Source organism: Giraffa tippelskirchi, chromosome 10 (assembly GCF_054371585.1).
Source record: "Giraffa tippelskirchi isolate mGirTip1 chromosome 10, T2T-mGirTip1v1.2.pri, whole genome shotgun sequence".
Taxonomy (NCBI): domain Eukaryota; kingdom Metazoa; phylum Chordata; class Mammalia; order Artiodactyla; family Giraffidae; genus Giraffa; species Giraffa tippelskirchi.
In genome coordinates this window covers 60,023,471-60,050,510 of record NC_137284.1, presented here as the reverse complement: position 1 = coordinate 60,050,510, position 27,040 = coordinate 60,023,471, and the positions used below count along the sequence as shown (strand labels likewise).

The following is a 27,040-nucleotide window of genomic DNA, read 5'->3' as shown; positions in this document are numbered from 1 at the left end:
ATTTTTTCTTGAAAAGTGTCTGCAATACCAGCACTCAAAAGTCTTCTCGTCAGTTTTCCTGGCATCTTTAAACTGGACAGCTCCAGCCCTGATTATACCTAACCCTTCCCACAAACTCCCTTAGCCCTAGGCCATTTACAGTGCATATTCTGTTCCAGCAGATGCGAGGTTGGATGAAGAAATTTGCAATCTTACAGAAGTACTATGGGAGTCCCACTTTGAGACACAAAGTCTTTAAGTCATTTTATAGGTCCCTGGAGAGCAGGAATCATGTCATATTCATTTTATACCCACATAACTGTTAAATATAAGCAATTGGACATGACAGTTTTTAACTTTTTTCATTAAATATTAAGTTGACACAAATAGTATTTATGAAATATACAAAAATATAATGAAATAAGGATATAACCACCACAAATGAACTAACAACTTTAAGGAGCATTACCACTACATTTCAATTATAGTCTTCTCTGTGTGCCTCTTGATTCTATAATAGTTTAGTCTCTTGCCCTTCAGAATAATTCTGCTGATTTTTATCATTCTTGTTTTTCTTTACTTTTACTATATTTTTGTATGACTAAGTAATGTATCAGTAATTTTTACATGATTTTAAGCTTCATATAAATGGAATCATGTATTCTTCTGTGCCTTTCTCCTTTTAATTATAGGCTCCTGAAATTTCTGTTATGAACTGCAGAAACATCTGTATGGCATTCCATTGAATGAATATACCTCAACATATTAACCCATTCTCTTCTTGATAGAGATATCAGTTGTATCCAATTCTTTTCTGTTACAAGAATGATATTGCACTGTGCTTCCACAACAAACTGTGGCAAATTCTTAAAGAGATGGGAATACCAGACGACTTTACCTGCCTCTTGAGAAACCTATATGCAGGTCAAGAAGCAACAGTTAGAACTGGACATGGAACAATGGACTGGTTCCAAATTGGGAATGGAGTACATCAAGGCTGTATATTGTCACCCTGCTTATTTAACTTATATGCTGAGTACATCATGTGAAATGCCAGGCTGGGTGAATCATAAGCTGGAATCAAGACTGCTGGGAGAAGTATCAATAACCTCAGATATGCAGATGACACCACTCTAATGGCAGAAAGTGAAGAGCCTCTTGATGAAGGTGAAAGAGGAGAATGAAAAAGCTGGCTTAAAACTCAACATTCAAAAAACAAAGATTATGGAATCTGGTCCCATCACTTCATGGCCAATGGATGGGGAAAAAATGGAAACAGTGGTAGACTTTATTTTCTTGGGATCCAAAATCACTGCAGATGGTGACTGCAGCCATGAAATTAAAAGACACTTGCTCCTTGGAAGAAAGGTTATGACCAACCTAGACAGCATATTAAAAAGCAGAGACATTACTTTGCCAACAAAGGTCCGTCTAGTCAAAGCTATGGTTTTTCCATTAGTCATGTATGGATGTGAGAGATGGACTAAAAAGAAAGCTGAGCACTGAAGAACTGATGCTTTTGAACTTTGGTGTTGGAGAAGACTCTTGAGAGTCCCTTGAACTGTAAGAAGATCTAGCCAATCCATCCTAAAGGAGATCAGTCCTTCATTGGAAGGACTGGTGCTGAAGCTGAAGTTCCAATACTTTGGCCACCTGATGCGAAGAACTGCCTCATTTGAAAAGACCCTGATGCTGGGAAAGATTGAAGGCAGGAGGAGAAGGGGACGACAGGATGAGATGGTTGGATGGTATCATGGATTCAATGGACATGAATTTGAGCAATCTCAGGGAGATAGTGAAGGACAGGTAGGCCTGGTGTGCTGCAGTTCATGCGGTCACAAAAGTCAAACATGACTGAGTGACGGAACAACAGCAACACCTCATGAATTTAAGAATTTTACTCAGGTGTTTTTTTAAGAAATATAATTGTTGAGTCAACTTCACTAGATAATGCCGAATCATTTTTCAAAGTGAATGGGCCAATTTATATTTATTGCAGAGAAAAGTTCCTTTTAGTCCATATTACCACCAAAACTTAAAATATCCCATTTAAATCAATTTAATAGATGGAAAATAGTATTTCATTTGGTTTTTAATTTTTACATTTTGATTCCTAATATGTTTGAGCATCTTTTCATGTGCTCATTGACCACTCAGATTTCTCTTCTACAATATGATTATTTAAGTCAATAGTCTATATGTAGACTTTTCTCATTGGCTCATAGAGGACTTTTTATACAGGTTTCTTTCAGTTTTTTATTTTTTCAAATATTTTCTTCCAGCTTCTGGTATGTCTTTTTGTTTTCACAGAAGCATTCTTTTGATAAGTAGAAGTTCTTAATCGTAATGAACTCAATTTTCTCAATTGTTTCCTTTATGGATTTAAGTGTCTCATGTAAGGAACCATTTCTTACACTGAAGTCATAAAGATATTCTTCTATACTGAATCCTAAATTTTACAGCTTTTCTTTTCACATTTGAGTAATAATTCATCTGGAATGAACTTCTGAGCTCAGATTGAGATGAGGATTGCAATTTTACCATTTACCCTTCATTGAAAAGCCTAATATTTCTCAACTCATATAGAGTGTTATCTGTGTCACAAACAAATTTTCCATGTGGTACGGTCTGTTTCTGAGCTAGCTGACCAACTTGTCCATTCTGTTGTCCTAGGTTCTAAAGAAATAAATTGCTACAGTTTAATAATAAAAATCTCTTAATATAATAAATATCTCTTAATAATAAATAATAAATACCATGTGAAATACCAGGTTATTTTTGGTACATTACTCTTTCATATATATTTGAGCATTAGGTTATCAAATTCCATCTAAAAATTCCTTAGAATCATTTTTATTTCAATCATATTGAATATATAAATTAACTTATAGAAAATTGACTGGATTAAGCTATTTAGTCTCCTAGTCCATGAACAAGAGGTTTTTTTTTTTTGTCTTTCTATACAAGCTTTAATAAAGTTCAATAAAATGTATTTTTCTCCATGAAGGTCATACTTATCTTTTGTTAGTCATGTTCTTGCCTTTAACAAGGTAAATAGCTTATAAATTACATTTTCTCTATGTAGATACACTGAAATAGATGTTATAATTTATATTAATTCTGTATCCAGCAAATTCACAGAAATCATATTTTACTTCCATCTGTAATGTATTCTCTATATATATATTTGAGATTTTCCAAACAGATAATCACTTGGTAATGATAAATCTTTCTTTCTTTCTAATTTATTTCTTTAATTATTTCTTCATGCCTTTCAGGACAATGTCAGATGCAACTGTGACTGATTTTCCAGTGTTAAACCATACTTGCACTATTGGCTAAACTCAACTTGGCCATGATATCTTTTTTATGTTATTGAATATGGTTTGCTACTATTTTGTTTAGGATTTTTTGTATTATTTTGAATAGGAAGAACTTCTTATTCTTTTGAATAGGAATAACTTACAAATCTTCTTTTTCATCATTATTTGGTGTTGGTACCAAGGCTATATACCTCATTATATACATTTCACACTCTAAAGGTTTGACTATATTCCTGGTATCAGGAATGACTTCTATGATTGAAGGATATTTCTAAGTTCATACAATGGGCAGGAGAAGATCTATGCAGTATAGATGTTGGTATCACTGAGGCCATTTCAACTATTCTGTTTCTACTACATGTTTATTCAGTTATGACTAAAAAGAAGTCATGTCAGTATGTGTCACCAGGATGCTATTTCCAAGGTCCCAAAGGTTTTCAAGGAATGAAATATGCATTAATTATTTTTTTTTCTTGGCCTACATGCAGAAGATTTTGGTGCAATGTGATAAAAATAAGGTCTTGTAAATTTACAGTCTCTCAAAACAATTAAAATGTGATAGCAAAAGCCCACAGAAAGGTGCTAACCCTCAAAGTCCCAAAGACAAGTACAGCTTATTCCTTCAGTTCTTTCCGTATCTTCAGTCTCTAATCTATTCCTAGTTAGATTCTTTTATCCCTGTATTCCATGCCATTTTTCCTTCACTATTTCAGATTATGTTCTTAACTAAACGTCATTCTCCTCATTTAACTCTTCTCTCCACTCTTCATCTTCATATCATTTGAGTGATTCAATTCGATTCAATTTCTTGGCTTCCTCTAACTGTCCAGTGTTGCACTCATCCCTGCATGTATTAAAAGTCAACCAGCTATTGAAAGCTGCCATTGAAGAGATTACAAACTCGCAGTAGATAAAAAGTGGTAGAGAAAGCTACACAAGGTGCTACTGACTGAATAAAAACGGGCCCTCAGCCCAGCTGAGAGAGCCCAGGAAAGCTTTCGGAGGAATGAATGAAACCTAAACAGACTCCTGAAAGGTGAACAGGATTAATGGGCACACAAGAGCAACAAAGAGTGCAGGGAATGGCATTCAAGGTAGAGAAAACAGGAGATGCAACAGGATCCCTACGGCCAACTGGAAGTTAGTTTCCCAGGATAATAAGGCCCAACTCTCACTGTGCATTTTAGCATTTTAGAGCTTTTTGGTAAAAAATTATATTCAACTCATAGATGTTTTTAAAGTTGGAAAAATGCTGTCATTTGTGTTTGTTTTTATGGCATTGGTGCAACATTGCTAACTCTGCAGTTCATCACTGAATTGTTCTAGAATGGTTTCTAGAAAGTACAAAGTCTGTAATCTGAGAGAAATTTAATTTAAATTTTATCTGATATTTTGTATCTGGCTCATGAATTAATATGACAATGTGGTAGTTGGAAATAAAATAAGAAAACATATTCAAATCACTTGAATTATAATAAACAAAAATAAACCCCAAATATGTGATACAAAAAGATGGCATTAATTAGGCAAAGTTTTCAGTTCTAACTTCTAATTTCCCTTCACACTCTACATCTTCCTGTCTTTGCTCAATATTATAAATAATAATGTTTCTATATACAAATAATATTACTAGAGAGGACTTTTCAAGTAGAGCAGTATGCCACCTCCTGAGCATAGTGTGTTTGGGTGTGTGTGTGCTTGTGTGCACATGTGTACACTGCTTAGGTAAGACCAAAAATGAATACAACCTTTAACTGAATGTCTTCCAAGTACCTTATGATTCTGGATTTCAATGCCAATGACCACTAGTAGAGATCTGGAGATCATAAACCAAAGGGTATAATTAAATATAGTAATTTTAAAAGTCCAGTCAAATTGGAGTCTGCATACAAGTTGAAAGGTTTTGTATTTCTCCTATTTTTCTGGCTCTTCTAATCACCATAAAGCAACCTCCCTTTTAAATACACCTGACTTCCCATTTCTAAGTTACTCTATCACTGTTACTGGCAGCTATAGATTGTGAGAATTATTTTATTATTTAAAGTATAAAATCTTTTTATACTTTTTAGTATGCCTACAATATGTCATGTAAACAAGTACTACTATAATTGAAAGATATATGCATTTAGTTCTTTTAAAAATTAAGAACTTTATCAAACGATCCTTTTCTAAAAAATAATCACTGAATTTAAAGACAATATATATAAATTGCTGTGTATATTGTATTTTATAAACATCATGCAGCCCTATTGTTAGTTATCTTTTTCTTCTCCTTAATATAAATTACAAAATATTTAAAATGTTAGGAGTTAAAAACATCCATGGTGAAATACTAGGAAGTAAGTCCAAACTGCAGAACCTGTGCCTAAAATATGTACTATGTTTCAGAATTAAATACTATTTTTTGAGTGATTATTTTCAAATTGTTATTCAACATACAAAACACATGGTTCTAGAGAAGTTCTTCTGAGCACACAGCTAGTTAATAAGACACATAGAATTTTTAATTTCACACATGAAGCAGGAAGGTAAAGATAAGCATTATTTTCCACCAAAAAACAAACCTTTAGGAAATAGTTGTTATTGTTATTGCAGTTGCCAGACACTCCTTGCAATTCAGCCACAGTGCTCTAAAATGGTTGACAACAAAAATTAAAAAAGGCTTTTCCCTCCGCTAGAGATAGTAGCCTAATATAAAGGAAGGAAAAAACACTGAAGTTCCAGTGCTTACTGTAACATAAACTTTCAAGAACTAAGAGAATACCCCCAAACTCTTAGTTTTTCAACCATGTAAACAGTTATAAAGCCAGTTCATACTATTAAAAGGCCATCCACAGTAACTGCAATCTCTTGTTCGGAGAGTGAAAAAGTTGGCTTAAAGCTCAACGTTCAGAAAACTAAGATCATGGCATCTGGTCCCATCACTTCATGGGAAATAGATGGGGAAACAGTGTCAGACTTTATTTTTTTGGGCTCCAAAATCACTACTGATGGTGATTGCAGCCATGAAATTAAAAGACGCTTACTCTTTGGAAGGAAGGTTATGACCAACCTAGATAGCATATTGAAAAGCAGAGACATTACTTTGCCAACAAAGGTCCGTCTAGTCAAGGCTATGGTTTTTCCAGTGGTCATGTATGGATGTGAGAGTTGGACTGTGAAGAAAGCTGAGCGCCAAAGAATTGATGCTTTTGATCTGTTGTGTTGGAGAAGACTCTTGAGAGTCCCTTGGACTGCAAGGAGATCCAACCAGTCCATCCTAAAGGAGATCAGTCCTGGGTGTTCATTGGAAGGACTGATGTTGAAGCTGAAACTCCAATACTTTGGCCATCTCATGCGAAGAGTTGACTCATTGGAAAAGACCACTATGCTGGGAAGGATTGGGGGCAGGAGGAGAAAGGGACGACAGAGGATGAGATGGCTGGATGGCATCACCAACTCGATGGACACGGGTTTGGGTAAACTCCAGGAGTTGGTGATGGACAGGGAGGCCTGGTGTGCTGCGAGTCATGGGGTCGGAAAGAGTTGGACACGACTGAGTGACTGAACTGAACTGAACAACACAAGCTGCTTCCAAACAGAAACAGCAAACAGCATAACTCAAATTTAATGTTATCCCTTTAATGCTTTTTCACATAAAAATTACATTTTTGTAAACCTTTAACTCTTGTGCAAATCATAACTTCCATTATATTTCTGCTTCTAATTATTACATATGAACACAAGCAATAAAAATGCATATCCATGTAAGCAGCTGTTCTAAATTGTATTCAATACTTTAAAAGATTCTAAAAAAACTAATGTTGTCATGATGTAGTTATAGTAATAATTTCTAGCAATAAAAACAAATTATGAAAGAAAGATTAAATTATATTTTAAGAGAAGGAGCCTCGGTTTCTGGAGTGATAGTTAATCCTGTTTCAAACTACTACACAAAAAGGCTTTGAAATGCCATCTATAATCTAAGACTTCAAAGTCTAATAAATATTATATCTTAACATTTAAAGAAGCAAAAGCAAAATAATTGTATAATTTTAAAAGTGTATGTAAAGTAACTCATTTTAATGTGAACAACCATTACATTTGTTCTAATTTTAAAAAGTGGTACAGTACCAGTTCACATTTCATTTCCAGTCTAAGCCCACAGTGTTTCGCATTGCATTTTGCTCTTTTTGATAGAAACGCGTTCCCAAAATACAGATACATGACTCATGTGATGCAAAACATATGCCAGAATTACATCATCTCCCCTTAAAAGGTAAACACTGATAGCTGTGGCATACGAATGGAAATTAAATTTGTTATTGAAAATAAAATCTAGTTGAAAAATTTACTATACCCTCAGAATTTCATGGGATAGTGCTGACTGTCTGAGGGGTTTACTGAAATCCTCCATGGTTGCCTTTCAGATTGTTTTTTTTTTTTTTTTTTTTAACGAAGAAAAGAAAGAAAAAGAAATGAACAATCATTTTATAAATCCAGAAGTACAATGCCTTATCACAGATACACTCAGATCTATATTTAAAATTTCTCAGTGGTTCAGATTTACATTTCCCTCTTCTTTAAAGGATCCATTCTTTTATTTTTCAGCTGTTAGGCAGGGCCATTTTAACTTTTTAAAAAAAATCAGAATGTTTAACAGAGAATGAACAGAAACAGGAATGCAATTCAACTTGAACTGGGCATTCGCTTATTTTAAACTCTTCCAGTTTAAATATTTGAAGGAAAAAAACAGAAAATTCAGAAATTTAAATGAAGTTTGGGATTATCTATATATTTTAAATTCTACTGGAGTATGACTTACAATTTATTAAACTATTAAAACAGATACATATAAGCACACACAATACATGGTAAAGTATTCTTAATCCTCAATACGGTTCTGATAAGAGGCCCACTGTACTTCTACAATTTCAGGATATATTTCCTCACAGTGCAATGTTTTCCTTATAGGCAATTCAAGCAAGCAACTCCCCTCTGTCAATGTGACAGATTCCAAGTTAGAATCAACCTTGGGTTATTTGACCAAAACCAGAGTTATCTGTTCTTCAGTAGACAATGCTGGTCTAAGTGCTGGCTCTGGAAATTAACTGGATGAGCCTGGTCGTTCTGCATTTAATTAGAGGTTTTCCTGGCTGGCCTAGGGAACGTCATGGGGGATATTAACAAATAAAAATGAGTCTAACTTTGAAATCACATGATGATTCTATAAATGGTTAAGAAAAATGAGAAATCAAGTGATTGATTACATAACTCAGGGTTAACAAGGATATGTAAATCAATAAATTGTTCAATTACATATGAAATTAATAAATTATTCAAGGACCATCCAAATCGCTCATTGGATAACCAATATTGGTTATTTTCATTTTCATTATGTATTTTACTTTTCATTAACAGAGAGAGAGAATAAATAAAAAATAAGGACATAACACTCAAATCAATCAATTTAAAAACATCTAGAAGCACTAATAAAAAATAAGTCTAAATCAAGTAAATAAATTGACATGTTTACACAAAAGTGGGTTTTCACTATTTGCAGACCTTTCATCTCTCTAACACACAGAAAATTAATGGTTGGTTTTAGCTGGGTATGCTTTGGTGAGGCAGTGTGTAACACACAAGAAAGGGAGAAAGATATGTCCAAAAGGAACATGAGAGAGAAGGAAACCATGAGAAAGAGCTCCTTGACCTTTTCAATAAAGTGAAGGTTACTTGGTGCAGCAAGCACCTGCTTTCTATTTCAACAACTTGCAGGCAGAAGAAAAAGTTTAACCTGAAACTAAACTCTGACTTTTTGTAGAATAGTTGTATACTCAGCTATTCTTCCCTTTAAGCTGTATCTTCACAGGCTACTTCTGGATTAAGTATTTACCTATAGTAAAATAACTCTTCAAGTATTCAATCCCCCTATTAATAGAAATATATAGAACAAAGAATTCCAGAACCTAGGTATTACAAGAAACGTCATTACCCAAAACGGGAATCCTCCTTCCAGCATCTCTTGTGTCCCAGTTACTCTGTGTGTGCCTAGATACAGACAGACACATCAGTCTACTCCATTCAAAATCTGCAGTGTGTTGCAAAGAGTCCAGGCTTTGGAGCCAGGAGGACCCTGTTCCCATCCTAAATCTGGCAGCCACTAGCTATACCACTAGAAAAAGCCTCAATTATTACATCTTTAGAAAAAGGGGGGGGGGAGATTCTCTTCTGCTTATTATAAAGCCTATCTGAAATCATGTAGGGAAGGCACCCAGCAAAGTGCCTGGCACTGAATATTTATTTACCCTCCTTGCTCCTGAGAATATCTGCTCAGGTGACAATCAACTCTGCTTTCCTTATAAAAACAGGCATGCTGCTGCTGCTAAATCGCTTCAGTCATGTCCGACTCTGTGTGACCCTATGGACTGTAGCCCACCAGGCTCCTCTGTTCACGGGATTCTCTTGGCAGGAATACTGGAGTGGGTTGCCATACCCTCCTTCAGGAGATCTTCCCGACCCAGGGATCAAACGCTGGTCTCCTGTATTGCAGGCAGATTCTTTACTGCTGAGCCACCAGGGGAGTCCCCACAAACAGGCATACAAACAAATAAACAAAATCCATATGGTATATTTCTAAGTATAAACACTGAATGACAAATATTCCTTATGCATTTATTCAAATTATTAGGGGGAATCTTACATAAAAAAAAAAACAACTTTAGGTTGAAAGCTTTGGCAGATCAATGTGATCTATTCCTCAAAATAACTGGGGGAAATATGTAGTATGTGATCTAAAATGTTCAGTTGGGAAGCCTTAATTAAAGAAATATCTGATTTCTTCCTCTTTCCTTGTTAGACCAGATGCTCTATTCCTCATGCTTTATGCAATATGAGGAACCGGTCCTGTACTTTTAAGCAAAGACACTGAGATCCAGAGACTGGAAAATTTGGCCTCCTCACCTTCCACCACTTGATGTCACCCATACTCCCCTGAACCTCAAATCCAAATTTTTTCTAACAGAGTGAGCAAGTAACAGCCAAATCTGCAATGATTCTACAATCCTAATTCAGGCTTGCAGCCAAAGCAAATCAGTGTCTCTGATAAAATACAAGATACTTGTGCAGAGAACTGAAAAATAGGGAAGATGAAAGTTCAAATATTTGAGGAAATCACTGTTTTAGTTTCAAAAAAACACTTGCCATTTAAAATGAATTCTGAAAGTGAAAAACTAAATCAATTAAATAGAATTTTAAGAAACTAATTCACTCACGTGAAGAATAGTCTGATGTTTATTCTTAGATCAATAGTTGACTGAAGCACCACTGAAAAATGTTTCTACTATAATAAAGAGAGCATACATCCTCATTATACTACAAAGAAATGAAAAATGAATATACATTTGGGTTAGAACATTCCACACTAAAAATACATGAAAAATACTTGAATGTCTCTTTATTAATCTTCACTAGGTCCTTGCTAGAAACCAAAAAAGTCCTGGAAAAATATTCAGATGAGTAGAGGTTGAACACACGAAGTTGCACTGTCCTTCTATCAGCTGGTATAGAGAAGAATATCTATTTTACCTGAATATTCACTATGTTTATGGAGCATGAAACACTGCAGCTACATTGTTGATGGATCGTTTGACATGTCAATGTGAAACATACGCATGTTTAACATGTTTATAAAAAAGTATGTTGTCCCATTATATCAATGTACATTTGGCACTCACATTAGAAATAGACCAGCATCTGTATTATATTACAACACACAAGGGTTCCGGAGAGTCGTTTTCACTTGGGGTTAGCTTCTATTCATTTGCTTGATCTTTGACAGAGACCAGGATGCAAAATTATTCCAATATGGATCTACTCTATGGAATACGTGCTGGTGGAAAAGCTTTGTTCTGCATTATGTTAGCACAAATCACAGTGAGCAGATCCAAAGAACTTTCTCGTCCTGGGGGGAAAAAAATCTAAAAACACTCAGCAATTTTCAGTACTTTTCTGTGTATGTTTGTGTATGTATGTATGTCTTTTCATTCAAAATATTTACTGATTTTTTGAAAAAGTAGTCCTTGTTACATACTTACTGTAGAAAATTTGGAAAACAATTGAAAAATACAAAGCAGAGAGAGAAAAATCCAAGATAGCTAGTATTTATATTTTGGTATTTTTACCCTTTTTTTGTTTCAATGAATGTATTTTAATAATATGGTAAAAGAGGACTTATTTGATTCAGAGACTTCATACTGTAAATATGATACCATTAATTGATTGATAAGCTAACAACAAACGCAAGCAATATTTCCTTTTTGTGAGGTTCAAGTTGATACATTCTCCTTGAGAAACTGCAAAGATCTGTGTTACTGTTATATGGTAAAGAGAGTTTTATCGAATAGGGATGTAGTAAGAAGAAGAAAGAAGAATGTTTGCAAGCGTAACTTACCTCATCGTCATCAGCATCATACTGGGCATAGTGCTGTTCAAGCAGCTCTCTCTGGCGCCTTTCTTGTTCCAGCGTCTGGCTTATCAACTGGGCAACCTCACTCACTTGTCCTGGTTTTTCTCGCCCAATAACAAATCTACATGAAAGTTAAAGAGAACTGGTATAGTCAGACTCTCCAGTAAAAAAGGAATGCTAAGGAAAGTAAATAAGCTTCATATTTCATCAGAGTATATCAAGCCTCACAAAAATAATATTACTTGTTTTTTTAAAGGTATGCTTGGGTAGAAGGAAAGGTTAGCTGAGCAATTAAAAGTGATTTTTGCAGCCACAAACCAAAGGAAAATAGGAAAAGTAAACAACCACAAAAAAATTATTACTTTAGGAGAAGACAAAAAAGATGCAGTGCATTCTCCAGTACTTACACATTTTTGATGCCCTACAAAATGAAAGCAAGGTCATAATTTTCTGTAACACTGAACTTTAGAATCATTTCCATAGTTAAATTCTCTTTAAGATGCAAAAACTACTTGAAAAACATTCTGAGGTATGGCATACTCTATGTGAGTAAATAAGAAGGAGGCGTGGACTTTTTGCTAAGTTACTATGACTCTGAAGGTTAAAAAAAGAAGAGAAAAAAATGTAGTTTTTTTGGTCTGTGTTTTTAAAACTAAAAAATACAACAAAGGAGAGGTAAATCAGTTCACTAAGTTTGGAGAAAGATGGTATGAGAAAGGATGTGGCCTCAAGAAATACTCAAGGGGAAATACTTGTCAATATAATTCCTGTAAGAAAAAAATATAAAGAGAAAATCAGGGAGGACATCTATTTACTTATTGCCATCTAGTCATTTATGATACGTCCGCATTGATACTATGTTTCTTATTCAACAAATTAATATTCACTTTTTAAAATCTTTTAACACTAATACATGGCTCTTTCTAAAAATACAAATAATATCTCTCCATAATATAGTTTCCATATATTATTTAACTTCATTATTTTGGTTAGTAACTTTAATTTTGTTAATATACTGAACTGAATAAAACTAAGTTTCTCAATGAAACTAAGCCATGCCGTGTGGGGCCAGCCAAGACAGATGGGTCATTGTGGAGAGGTCTGACAGAATGTGGTCCACTGGAGAAGGGCATGGCAAACCACTTCAGTATTCTTGCCTTGAGAACCCCATGAACAGTATGAAAAGGCAAAAAGATAGGACACTGGAAGATGAACTCCCCAGGTCGGCAGGTGCCCAATATGCTACTGGAGATCAGTGGAGAAATAACTCCAGAAAGAATGATGGGATGGAGCCAAAGCAAAAACGATACCCAGCTGTGGATATGACTGGTGATAGAAGCAAAGTCGGATGCTGTAAAGAGCAATATTGCATAGGAACCTGGAATGTTAGGTCCATGAATCAAGGCAAATTGGAAGTGGTCAAACAGGAGATGGCAAGAGTAAAGGTCAACATTCTAGGAATCAGCGAACTAAGATGGACTGGAATGGGTGAATTTAACTCAGATGACTATTATATCTACTACTGTGGGCAGGAATCCCTTAGAAGAAATGGAGTAGCCATCACGGTCAACAGAAGAGTCCAAAATGCAGTACATGGATGCAATCTCAAAAACGACAGAATGATCTCAGTTCATTTCCGAGGCAAACCATTCAATATCACGGTAATCCAAGTCTATGCCCCGACCAGTAACGCTGAAGAAGCTAAACTTGAACAGTTCTATAAATACCTACAAGACCTTTTAGAACTAACACCCAAAAAAGATGTCCTTTTCATTATAGGGGACTGGAATGCAAAAGTAGGAAGTCAGGAAACACCTGGCATAACAGGCAAATTTGGCCTTGGAGTACAGAATGAAGCAGGGCAAAGGCTAAAAGAGTTTTGCCAAGAGAATGCACTGGTCATAGCAAACACCCTCTTCCAACAACATAAGAGAAGACTCTACACATGGACATCACCAGATGGTCAACACTGAAAACAGATTGATTATATTTTTTGCAGCCAAAGATGGAAAAGCTGTACACAGTCAGCAAAAAAAGACCGGGAGCAGATTGTGACTCAGATCATGAACTCCTTATTGCCAAATTCAGACTTAAATTGAAGAAAGTAGGGAAAACCACTAGACCATTCAGGTATGACCTAAATCAAATCCCTTATGATTATACAGTGGAAGTGACAAATAGATTTAAGGGACTAAATCTGATAGAGTGCCTGATGAACTAGGGACAGAGGTTCGTGACATTGTACAGGAGACAGGGATGAAGACCATCCCCATGGAAAAGAAATGCAAAAAAGCAAAATGGCTGCCTGAGGACGTCTTACAAATAGCTGTGAAAAGAAGAGAAGCGAAAAACAAAGGAGAAAAGGAAAGATATTCTCATCTGAATGCAGAGTTCCAAAGAACAGCAACGAGAGATAAGAAAGCCTTCCTCAGCGATCAATGCAAAGAAATAGAGGAAAACAATAGAATGGGAAAGACTAGAGATCTCTTCAAGAAAATTAGAGATACCAAGGGAACATTTCATGCAAAGATGGTCTCAGTGAAGGACAGAAATGGTATGGACCTAACAGAAGCAGAAGACATTAAGAAGAGGTGGCAAGAATACACAGAAGAACTGTACAAGAAAGATCTTCACGACCCAGATAATCATGATGGTGTAATCACTCACCTAGAGCCAGACATCCTGGAATGTGAAGTCAAGTGGGCCTTAGAAAGCATCACTACAAACAAAGCTAGTGGAGGTGATGGAATTCCAGTTGAGCTATTTCAAATCCTCAAAGATGATGCTGTAAAAGTGCTGCACTCAATATGCCAGCAAATTTGGAAAACTCAGCAGTGGCCACAGGACTGGAAAAGGTCAGTTTTCATTCCAATCACAACGAAAGGCAATGCCAAAGAATGCTCAAACTACTGCACAATTGCACTCATCTCACACGCTAGTAAAGTAATGCTCAAAATTCTCCAAGCCAGGCTTCAGCAATACGTGAACTGTGAACTTTCAGATGTTCAAGCTGGTTTTGAAAAGGCAGAGGAACCAGAGATCAAATTGCCAACATCTGCTGGATCATCAACCAAGCAAGAGAGTTCCAGAAAAACATCTATTTCTGCTTTATTGACTATGCCACAGCCTTTGACTGTGCGGATCACAATAAACTGTGGAAAATTCTGAAAGAGATGGGAATACCAGACCATCTGACTTGTCTCTTGAGAAACCTGTATGTAGGTCAGGAAGCAACAGTTAGTACTGGAACAACAGACTGCTTCCAAATACGAAAAGGAGTATGTCAAGGCTGTATACTGTCACCCTGCTTATATAACTTATATGCAGAGTACATCATGAGAAACGCTGGGCTGGAAGAAACACAAGCTGGAATCAAGATTGCCAGGAGTAATATCAATAACCTCAGATGTGAAGATGACACCACCCTTATGGCAGAATGTGAAGAAGAACTAAAGAGCCTCTTGATGAAAGTGAAAGAGGAGAGTTAAAAAGCTGGCTTAAAGCTCAACGTTCAGAAAACTAAGATCATGGCATCTGCTCCCATCACTTCATGGGAAATAGATGGGGAAACAGTGGAAACAGTGTCAGACTTTATTTTTGGGGGCTCCAAAATCACTGCTGATGGTGATTGCAGCCATGAAATTAAAAGATGCTTACTCTTTGGAAGGAAGGTTATGACAAACCTAGATAGCAGATTTAAAAGCAGAGACATTACTTTGCCAACAAAGGTCCGTCTAGTTAAGGCTATGGTTTTTCCAGTGGTCATGTATGGATGTAAGAGTTCAACAGTGAAGAAAGCTGAGTGCCGAAGAATTGATGCTTTTGAACTGTGGTGTTGGAGAAGACTCTTGAGAGTCCCTTGGACTGCAAGGAGATCCAACCAGACCATCCTAAAGGAGATCAGTCCTGGGTGTTCATTGGAAGGACTGATGTTGAAGCTGAAACTCCAATACTTTGGCCATCTCATGTGTAGTGTTTACTCATTGGAAAAGACCGTGATGCTGGGAAGGATTGGGGGCAGTAGGAGAAGGGGACGACAGAGGATGAGATGGTTGGATGGCATCACCGACTCGATGGACATGGGTTTGGGTAAACTCCGGGAGTTGGTGATGGACAGGGAGGCCTGGTGTGCTGCGATTCATGGGGTCGCAAAGAGTCGGACACAACCGAGCGACTGTACTGAACTGAACTTAACTGACGTTTTCCTTTGAATGGGCTTCTCAAGTGGCTCAGGGATAAAGAATCTGCCTGCAATGCAGGAGACATCGGAGATGCAGGTTCAATCCTTGGATTTGGAAGATCCCATGAAGGAGGAAGTGGCAACACCCTCCAGTATTCTTGCCTGGAAAATTCCATGGACAGAGGAGTCCAGCAGGCTACAGTCCATGGAGTGTCACAGAGTTGGACATGACTGAGCAACTAACATTTCGGATTACAATAATTTGCTACTTTCAATTACAATTTTAAAAGAAATACTCTACCATTCTCTGTACAAAACACTAAATGTCAAAATTTTTATACTTGGATGTTAGTAATTAAATATATTTTTAGAGTTATTTTTATGTTGTTTCAAATAGGACTATGAAAGTGTGCTTCAGTGTTCATTTATCATCCAAGTTATTTTTCTTTGGGAAATTAATTATTGAATTGTAATCATTTTCTATATATTCTGGATACATATATGTTAGGTAGTTAGAATAGGAAAAAGGAGTCCAAAATAGTGGTGGCAAAAAGACAAAGAAAGGAAAAAGCCCAGAAAAATAGAACAAAGGAAGGATCTGAGAACCTCAGATGAAGCAAACAGTCTTCCTAGCTAGCCCAGTTTACATAGGACAGGCTCAGGGGGAGGAGGAAAACATATAAAAAGGGGAGCCAAAATTAATCCACTGGCTTCTCTTCTCTTCACTTCTTTTGGGCTGGCCAGCCCTCACACCTCAAAGATGTATTTTCCTTTGCTTGCCGAATAAAACTGAGCTGTAACACTAGTCTGATCATCACTTCAAATTTTTGCTGCAGTGAGATAGAACCAAGGAAATTACACACTCCCCTGACATATATATGTATTATAGATACACACAGATATACACACACAAATCATATATGCATATGATTTATTATATTCTCTCAATCTGTGGCTTGTGTTTTAGTTTTCCTAAGTCTTTCAAGGAAGTCCAAATTATTCCTTTTTAAAAGATTGTGATTTGTGCTTCCTACCTAAGAAATCTGCCTGATTTAATATTACAAAGATTTTTCTCCTGTTAGGTTGGTGGAAATGTAATTTCTCTTTCAGGTGGTGAATTTTAAATCATCATAACTAGGCTCAAAAACATTTTTATTAATCAAATAGGAACGATTACAATCAACACAATTTTTCCAGTGAGAAATAAGTTTATCCCTGTGGCATAAAAATCTGTAGCTGGGGATTCAAAGAACTCTTGGAATGCATTTTCTGGATCCTGCTGGTTGTGGAACAATTTTCGCTGCAAAAAGTGTCAAGGTGCTTGAAAAAATGGTAGTCAGTTGGTGAGAGGTGAATATGGTGGAGGAGGCAAAACTTCACAGTCCAATTTGTTCAAGTTTTTAACACATGGTTGGACGCTGTCATGGAGAACTGGGCTCATTCTGTTGAACAATGCCAGCTGCAGGGGCTGCAGTTTTCAATGCATCTCATCAATTTGCTGAGCAAAATTCTCAGATGTAATAGTTTCATAGGGATTCAGAAAGCTGTAGTGGATCAGAGCAGCAATAGACCACCAAACAGTAACCATAATCTTTTTTGGTGCAAGTTGGCTTTGGGAAGTGCTTTGGAGCTTCTTCTCGGTCCAATCATTGAGCTGGTTATCACCAGTTGTATACAATCGTGTTTTGTCGCATTTTGCAATCTGATTGAGAAATGGTTCACTGCTGTTGCTCAGAATAAGAGAAGACGACGCTTAAAATTGACAGTTTTTTTGATTTCTGGTCAGCTCATGAGGCATCCACTTTTCGAGCTTTTGCACCTTTCCAATTTGCTTCAAATGCTGAATGACTGTAAAATGGTCAACGTTGAGTTCTTAGGCAACTTCTCAAATAGTTGTAAGAGGATCAGCTTTGATGATGACTCTCAATTGCTACTGTCAACTTCCGATGGCCAGCAATTACACTCATCTTAAGTCTCTTATCTCCTTTGCAAGACTTCTTGAACCACCACTGCACTGTACTGTAGGTTAGAAGTTCCTGAGCCAAATGCATTGTTGATGTTGCGAGTTGTCTCTGATTTTCATGACCCATTTTGAACTCAAATAAGAAAATTGCTCAAATCTGCTTTTTGTCTAACATCATTTCCATAGTCTAAAATAAATAGAAAATAAACAGCAAGTAAAGACTCTTAAGAGTCCCTTGGACAGCAAGGAGGTCAAACCAGTCAATCATAATGGAAATCAACCCTGAAGGACTGATGCTGAAGCTCCAATACTTTGGCCACCTGATGTGAAGAGCCGACTCATTAGAAAAGACCCTGAGGCTGGGAAAGATTGAAGGCAGGAGAAGAAGGTGATGACAGAGAATGAGATGGCTGAATGGCATCACTGATTCAACAGACCTGAGTTTAAGCAAGCTCCTGGAGATGGTGAAGGACGGGGAAGCCAGGAGTGCAACAGTCCATGGGATCACAAAGAGTTGGACATAACTTAGCAACTGAACAACACTAACAAGTCACTAGCAAAAAAAAACATAAAGCAAGAAATCTTCATTAAAATGATATATAACATAACCACATTTATTTAGAATATATTCCAATATCAAATGGCAAATTTCAACAATGCAAAAACCACAATTACTTTTGTCCCAACCTAATATTTTTCCTTCTTAAAGTGTTAATGTTTTGATTTTATATCAGGTAGGTGAAATCTTTCAAATTTATTTTCATGCATGATGTTTGGTAAAGGAGGGTTCAGTATTTTCCAAATGGGTAGCCAGTTGTTTCAATATCATGTTTTGAAAAGACTATTCGTTACCACCACTGAATTACTTAGGCACATTTGCTGAAAATAAATTGACCACGTACTTGTGTGCTGATTTCTGAACTTTTCAATCTTCTCCATTGATGTTTTTATCCCTGTGCCAATACCACATTGCCTTGATTGCAATATACTTAATCTTGAAACTACTGCTGTGAGTTACCCAATTATGTATGCCCTTTTCAAAATTACTGACTATTCTAAGTTATCTAAATAGCTATATAAATTTTAAAACTAGCTTATCAGTTTCATTTAAAAAGCACATTGATGTTTCATTTGGGATTGCTTGGAAACTATAGATCAATTTGTGGATCAATTGTATTAACAATATAGAATTGTCTGATCCATGAACACGGTAAATCTCTACATTTATTTTTAATTGTTTATTGAAATAAAGTTGACAATATTATGTAACAATATTATGTTAGTTACAGGTGTATTTGATACTTGTATACATTCTGAAAGATCACCCTAAGTCTAGTAACCATCTTTTCCCATACAGATTTACTACACTATTACTGACCATATTCCTTATTCTGTACATTACACCTTGACTTCCTTAACATATAACTAGAGATTTGAATTTCTTTTTTTTTTTAATATTTTTACTTTTCTTTTTTTCTAATTTATTTTTTATTGAAGGAAAATTGTTTTACAGAATTTTGTTGTTTTCTGTCAAACCTCAACATGAATCAGTCATAGGTATACATATATCCCCTCCGTTTTGAATCTCCCTTCCATCTATCACCCCATCCCACTCTTCTAGATTGATACAGAGCTGGTTTCAATTTCCTGAGCCATACAGCAAATTCCCATTGGCTATCTATTTTACATATAGTAATGTAAGTTTCCATGATACTTTTTCCATACATCTCACCCTCTTCTTCCCTCACCCCATGTCCATAAACCTACTTTCTATGTCTGTTTCTCCACTGCTGCCCTATAAATAAATTCTTCAGTACCACTTTTCTAGATTCCATATATATGCATTAGAATACGATATTTATCTTCCTCTTTCTGACTTACTTCACTCTGTATAATAGGTTCTAGGTACATCCACCTCCTTAGAACTGACTCAAATGCATTTCTTTTTATGGCTAAGTAATATTCCATTGTGTGTATGTACCACAACTTCTTTATCCATTCATCTGTCAATTGACATCTAGGTTGCTTTTATGTTCTAGCTATTGTAAACAGTGCTGCAATGAACAATGGGATACATGCGTATTTTTCAATTTTCGTTTTCTCAGGTTATGGGCTTAGGAGTGGGAATGCTGAGTCATACTGTGGTTTTATTCCTAGTTTTTTAAGGAATCTCCATACCGTCTTCCATAGAGGCTGTATCAATTTACATTCCCACCAACAATGCAAGAGTGTTCCCTTTGCTCCACATCTTCTCTGGCATTTATTGTTTATAGACTTTTTGATTATGGCCATTCTGACCGGTGTGAGGTGATACCTCATTGTAGTTTTGATTTGTATTTCTCTAATAATGGGCAATGTTGAGCATCTTTTCATGTGTTTGAGAGCCATCTGTATGTCTTCTTTGGAGAAATGTCTGTTTAAGTCTTTTTCCCACTTTTTGATAGGGCTGTTTGTTTTACTGGCATTGAGTTATATGAGCTGCTTGTGTATTTTGGAAATTAATCCTTTGTCAGTTGTTTCAGTTGCTCTTATTTTATCCCATTCTGAGGGTTGTCTTTTCACCTTGCTTATAATTTCCTTTGCTGTGCAAAAGCTTTTAAGTTTAATCAAGTCCCACTTATTTACTTTTGTTTTTATTTCCATTACTCTAGGAGGTGGGTCATAGAGGATCTTGCTTTGACTTATGTATTCAAGTGTTCTGCCTATGTTTTCCTCTAAGAGTTGTATACTTTCTGGGGTTGCATTTAGGTCTTTCATCCATTTTGAGTTTATCTTTGAGTATGGTGTTAGGAACTGTTCTCATTTCATTCTTTTACATGTAGCTGTCCAGTTTTCCCAGCACCATTTCTTGAAGAGGCTATCTTTGCCCCATTGTGCAATTCTTGCCTCTTTTGTCAAAAATAAGGTACCCTTAGGTGCATGGGTTTATTTCTGGGCTTTCTATCTTGTTCCTTTGGTCTATATTTCTGTTTTTGTGCCAGTACCATACGGTCTAGATGACTGCAACTTTGTAGTATAATCTGAAGTCAGGAAGGTTGATTCCTCCAGTTCCATTCTTCTTTCTCAGGACTGCTTTGGCTATTTGGGGTCTTTTGTGTTTTCACATGAATTGTGAAAATATTTGTTCCAGTTCTGTGAAAACTGCCATTGGTGATTTGCTAGGGATCGCATTGAGTCTGTAGATTGTGTTTGGTAGTATAGTCATTTTCACAATATTGATTCTTCCTACCCAGGAACATGGAATATCTCTCCATCTGTTTATGTTGTCTTTGATTTCTTTCATCAGTGCCTTATACTTTTCTGTGTACAGTTCTTTTGTCTCCTGAGGTAAGTTTACTCCTAGATATTTAATTCTTTTTCTTGGAATGGTGAATGGGATTGATTCCTTAATTTCTCTTTCTGATTTTCATTGTTACTGTACAGAAATGCAAGTGATTTCTGTGCATTGATTTTGTATCCTGCAAGTTTGCTGTATTCACTGATTAGCTCTAGTAATTTTCTGATACTATCTTTAGGGTTTTCTATGTACAGTATCATGTCATCTGCAAACAGTGAGAACTTTACTTCTTCTTTTCCGATCTGGATTCCTTTTCTTTCTTTTCCTTCTCTGATAGCTGTAACTAGGACTTCCAGAACTATGTTGAATAATAGTGGTGAAAGTGGACACCCTTGTCTTGTTCCTGATCTTAAGGGGAATGCTTTCAGTTTTTCACCATTGAGAATAATGTTTGCTGTAGGCTTATCACATATGGCCTTTACTCTGTTGAGGTAGGTCCCTTCTATGCCCATTTTGTGAAGAATTTTAATCATAAATGGGTGCTGAATTTTGTCAAAGGCTTTTTCTGCATCTATTGAGATTATCATATGGCTTTTATCTTTCAATTTGTTAATATGGTGTATCGCATTGATTGATTTGTGTACACTGAAGAATCCTTGCATCCATGGAACGAACCCAGCTTGATTATGGTGTATGAGCTTTTTGATGTGTTGCTAAATTCTGTTTGCAGAAATTTTGTTGAGAATTTTTGCATCTATATTCATCAGTGACATTGGCCTGTAGTTTTCTTTTTTTGTGTTGTCTCTGTCTGGTTTTGGTATCAGGGTGATGGTGGCCTCGTAGAATGAGTTTGGAAATGTTCTTTCCTCTGCAATTTTTTGAAAGAGTTTTAGAAGGCTAGGCATTAGCTGTTCTCTAAATGTTTGATAGAATTGTCCTGTGAAGCCATCTGGTCCTGGGCTTTTTTTTTTTGGGAGATTTTTCATCGCAGCTTCAATTTCAGTGCTTGTAATTTGGTTGTTCATAATTTCTATTTCTTCCTGGTTCAGTCTTGGAAGATTGAGCTTTTCTAAGAATCTGTCCATTTCTTCCAGGTTATCCATTTTATTGCCATACAGTTGTTCATAATAGTCTCTTAGAATCCTTTGTATTTCTGCATTGTCTGTTGTAACCTCTCCTTTTTCGTTTCTAATTATGTTGATTTGATGGTTCTCTCTTTTTTTCTCGATTAGCTTGGCTAAAGGCTTGTCAATTTTGTTTATCTTCTCAAAGAAACAGCTTTTAGTTTTATTAATCTCTACTCGTGTTTCTTTCATTTCTTTTTCATTTATTCTGCTCGGATCTTTATGATTTCTTTCCTTCTACTAATTTTGGGGTGTTTTTTTTCTTCTTCTTCCAGTTTAGGTGTAAAGTTAGGTTGTCTACTTGATGCTTTTCTCGTTTCTTGAGGTAGGACTGTATTGATATAAACTTCCCTCTTAGAACTGCTTTTGCAGCATCTCATAGGTTTTGAGTTGTCGTGTTTTCATTGTCATTTGTTTCTAGAATTTTTTTTATTTCCCTTTTGATTTCTTCAGAAACGTGTTGGTTATTTAGAAACGTGTTGTTTAATCTCCATGAGTTTGTGTTTCTTTCAGTTTTTTTTCTTGTAATTGTAATCTAGTCATAGCATTGTGGTTGAGACAAGATGCTTGATACAGTTTCAATTTTCTTAAATTTACTGAGGTTTGATTTGCGACCCAAGATGAGGTCTATCCTGGAGAATGTTCCATGTGCCTTGAGAAGAAGCTGTTTTCCTCTGCATTTGGATAGAATATTCTGAAGATATCAATGAGATTCATCTCATCTAATGTATCATTTAAGACTTGTGTTTCCTTATTAATTTTCTGTTTTGATGATCTGTCCATTGGTGTGAGTCAGGTGTTAAAAGTCTCCTACTATTATTGTGTTACTGTCAATTTCTCCTTTTATGTCTGTTAGTGTTTGTCTTATGCACTGAGGTGCTCCTATTTTGGGTGCATAGATATTTACAATTGTTATGTCTTCCTCCTGGATTGATCCCTTGATCGTTACATAGTGTGCTTCCTTATCTCTTGTAATATTCTTTATTTTAAGGTCTATTTTGTCTGATATGAAGATTGCTACTCCAGCTTTGCTTTGCTTCCCATTTGCATGGAATATATTTTTCCATCCTCACACTTTCAGTCTGTATGTGCTATGAGGTCTGAAGTGGGTTTCTTGTAGACAGCATATATATGGGTCTTGTTTTTGTATCCATTCAGCCAGTCTGTGTCTTTTGGTTGGAGCATTTAATCCATTTACATTTAAAGTAATTACTGAAAAATATGTTCCTACTGCCATCTTCTTAATTGTTTGGGTTTGATTTTACAGATCTTTTTTCTTCTCTTGTATTTCTTGGCTATGCTGCTGCTGCTAAGTCACTTCAGTTGTGTTCAACTCTGTGCGACCCCATAGATGGCAGCCCACCAGGCTCCCCTGTCCATGGGATTCTCCAGGCAAGAACACTGGAGTGGGTTGCCATTTTCTTCTCCAATTCTTGGCTATATAAGTCCATTTAACATTTCTTGTAAAGCTGGTTACGTGGTACTGAATTTCCTTAACTTTTGCTTGTCTGAAAAGCTTTTGATTTCTGCATCAATTTTGAATGAGATCCTTGCTGGATACAGTAATCTTGGTTGTAGATTTTTCTCTTTCAGTACTTTAAATATATCCTGCCATTCCCTTCTGGTCTGCAGAATTTCTGCTGAAAGATTGGCTGTTAAGTGTATGGGGTTTCCCTTGTATGTTATTTGTTGCTTCCCCCTTGCTGCTTTTAATATTCTTTCTTTGTGTTTAGTCTTTGTTAGTTTGATTAGTATGTGTCTTTGCCTGTTTCTCCTTGGTCTTATCCTGTATGGGACTCTTTGTGCCTCTTGAACTTGATTGACTATTTCCTTTTCCATGTTGGGGAAATTTTCAACTATAATCTCTTCAAAAATTTTCTCATACCCTTTCTTTTTCTCTTCTTCTTCTGGGACCCCTATAATTCGAATGTTGGTGTGTTTGCTATTGTCCCAGAAGTCTCTGAGACTATTCTCAGTTCTTCTCATTCTTTTTACCTTATTCTGCTTTTCAGAAGTTATTTCCACCATTTTATTTTCTAGCTCACTGATTCGTTCTTCTGCTTCAGATATTCTGCTATTGATTCCTTCTAGAGTATTTTTAATTTTAATAATTGTGTTGTTTTTCTCTATATGCTTATTCTTTAATTCTTCTAGGTCTTTGTTAATTGATTCTTGCATTTTCTCCATTTTGATTTCAAAGTTTTTGATCATCTTTACCATCACTATTCTGAATTCTTTTTCAGGTAGTTTGCCTATTTCCTCTTCATTTATTTGGACTTCTCTGTTTCTAGTTTGTTCCTTCATTTGTATAGTATTTTTCTGCCTTTTCGTTATTTTTTTTTACCTTATTGTGCTTGAGGTCTCCTTTTCCCAGGCTTCAAGGTTGAATTCTGTCTTCCTTTTGGTTTCTGCCCTCCTAAGGTTGGTCCAGTGGTTTGTGGAAGCTTCCTACAGGGTGAGACTTGTGCTGAGTTTTCGTTTGTTTGTTTTTCTTCTGATGGGCAAGGTTCGTATTTTTGTTTTGTTTGTTGTTTAGATGAGGTGTCCTGCACAGGGAGCTACTGGCAGTTAGGTGTTGCTGGGTCTTGTATTCAAGCGGTTTCCTTTGTGTGAGTTCTCACTATTTGAAACTCCCTAGGGTCAGTTCTCTGGTAGTCTTGGGTCTTGGAGTCAGTGCTCCCACTCCAAATGCTCAGGGCTTGATCTCTGGTCAGGAACAAAGATTTCACAAGTAGTTTGTTATGGCATTAAGTATCCAAAAATGAGAAACCAAAGGTGAACCTCAGACAAATGGCAGTTACAAAATCAGGCAAATAAGAATTAAAATAATGGAATATACACATATACATATACACCCATGAGCAAAGTCAAAACAGTCCAACAAAAATAAAGTACAGTAAATTGAACTGGAGAACAAAGTAAATCAAAAATTATATTTACTAGTTAAGAACAAAACTAACTAAAGCACAAACTGGAAAACAAAACTAATGTAAGGGGCCAAGTGGGGAATAAAGCAATAAAAACAAAACTAACAAATATGTTGAGAGCAAAGGAAATAAAGAAAAGAAAGAAAGAATAGATATGCAAATTAAATAGAGGTAGATGAAGAAGATTTATATACATTAAAGATTAACTTCAAGGGGAAGAGAACAGTAGGTAAGGCAAACATAGGAATAAATGTAGAAAAAAATATAATGGGTTTTTTTTTTAATTAAAATTATAAAAAGGAAAAAAGAAAAAAAAATGGAAGAAAGAAAAATGGAAAACTCCACAGAACCACAAAAGCCCAACACAGAGGCAGAGGTTTATAGTAGCAATAAAAAGTGTGACTGAATATACATGTATACATATGCACCCATAAAGCAAAATCAAAACAGTTCAACAAAAATAAAGTACAATAGATTGACCTGGCGAACAAAAGAAACCAAAAATTGTATCTACCAGAACAAAACTAAAGCACAAACTGGAAAACAAAACTAAAGCAAGGTGCCAAGTGGGGAATAAAGCAATGAAAATAAAACTAACAAAATATTGAGAAGGAAAGGATAGAAAGAATAGATATGCAAAGTTAAACAGAGGTAGATGAAGATTTATATACATTAAAGATTAACTGAAAGGGGAAGAGAACAGTAGGAAAAGCAAACAAAGTGATAAATATAGAAAAAATATAATAGGATTTTAAAAATTAAAATTATAAAAAAGACAAAAGAAAAAAAAAAAACGAAGAAGAAGAAAAAAGGGAAAAAGGAAAGCTCCACAGAACTGCAAAAGCCCAATGTAATGGCAGAGGTTTGTAACAATAATAAAAAGTGTGACTGAATATACACGAAATTTGCATTTCTTAAAACCTTCACCTATTTAGCTGTGTGTGTGTGTGTGTGTGTGTGTGTGTGTGTGTTGTGTGTACCACTTTGTCTTTATCCTTTCACCTCATGTTGGACACTTAAGTTGCTTCTATATCTGCTGCTGCTGCTGCTGCTAAGTCGCTTCAGTCGTGTCCGATTCTGTGCAACCCCATAGACGGCAGCTCACCAGGCTCCGCCGTCCCTAGGATTCTCCAGGCAAGAATACTGGAGTGGGTTGCCATTTCCTTCTCCAGTGCATGAAAGGGAAAAGTGAAAGCTTCTATATCTAGGGTATTGTAAATAAAGGTCCAGTGAACATTTGAGTGCATATATTTTTTTCAAATTAGGGTTTTTATTTTCTTCAAATAAATACCCAGAAGTAAATTACTAAATCATATTGCAGTTGTATTTTTAATTTTCTGAGGAAACTCCATACTGTTTTCCACAGTGCCTGCAACAATTTACAATTCCACCAGCAGTGCACAAGCATTCCCTTTTTCCCACACCCTCATTAACACTTATTTGTTGTCTTTTTGATAACAGTTATTCTGATGTGATCAGTTCAGTTCAGTCGCTCAGTCGTGTCCGAGTGTCCGACTCTTTGCGACCCCATGAATTGCAGCACGTCAGGCCTCTCTGTCCATCACCAACTGATATCTCATTGTAATTTTTACTTGCATGTCTCTGATGATTAGTGATGTTGAGCATCTTTTCATGTGGCTGTTGGCCACATGTCTTCTTTGGAAAAGTGTCTATTCAGGCCCCCTGGCCATTTTTAAATTGGGTTCTTTGTTATTTTGATGTTGAGTTATGCGAGTTCTTTGTATATTTTAGACTTTAATCTTTTATTGTTTGCAAATATCTTCTCCCATTCAGCTGGCTGCCTTTTTACTTTGCTGATAG

At 36.0% G+C, this 27,040-nt stretch overlaps 1 protein-coding gene across 16 annotated transcripts in view; it reads right to left on the bottom strand.

The window, feature by feature from the left end:
- The window catches only part of PPP1R9A (protein phosphatase 1 regulatory subunit 9A), a 362,524-nt gene that overhangs the window by 101,563 nt on the left and 233,921 nt on the right, over positions 1-27,040 (bottom strand). For 13 of the 16 annotated variants that reach the window (XR_014066087.1, XR_014066088.1, XR_014066090.1 and 10 more), the window contains exon 6: positions 11,734-11,869. Coding sequence is in view for 13 of the 16 variants with exons in the window: in XM_081531510.1 (XP_081387636.1) it covers positions 11,734-11,869 (136 nt within the window). In the remaining 3 variants the exon portion in view is untranslated. Of the gene's footprint in view, positions 1-5,866; positions 5,933-11,733; positions 11,870-27,040 lie in introns of all 16 variants that reach the window. The other 3 variants (XM_081531508.1, XM_081531507.1, XM_081531515.1) reach the window with 1 other exon arrangement.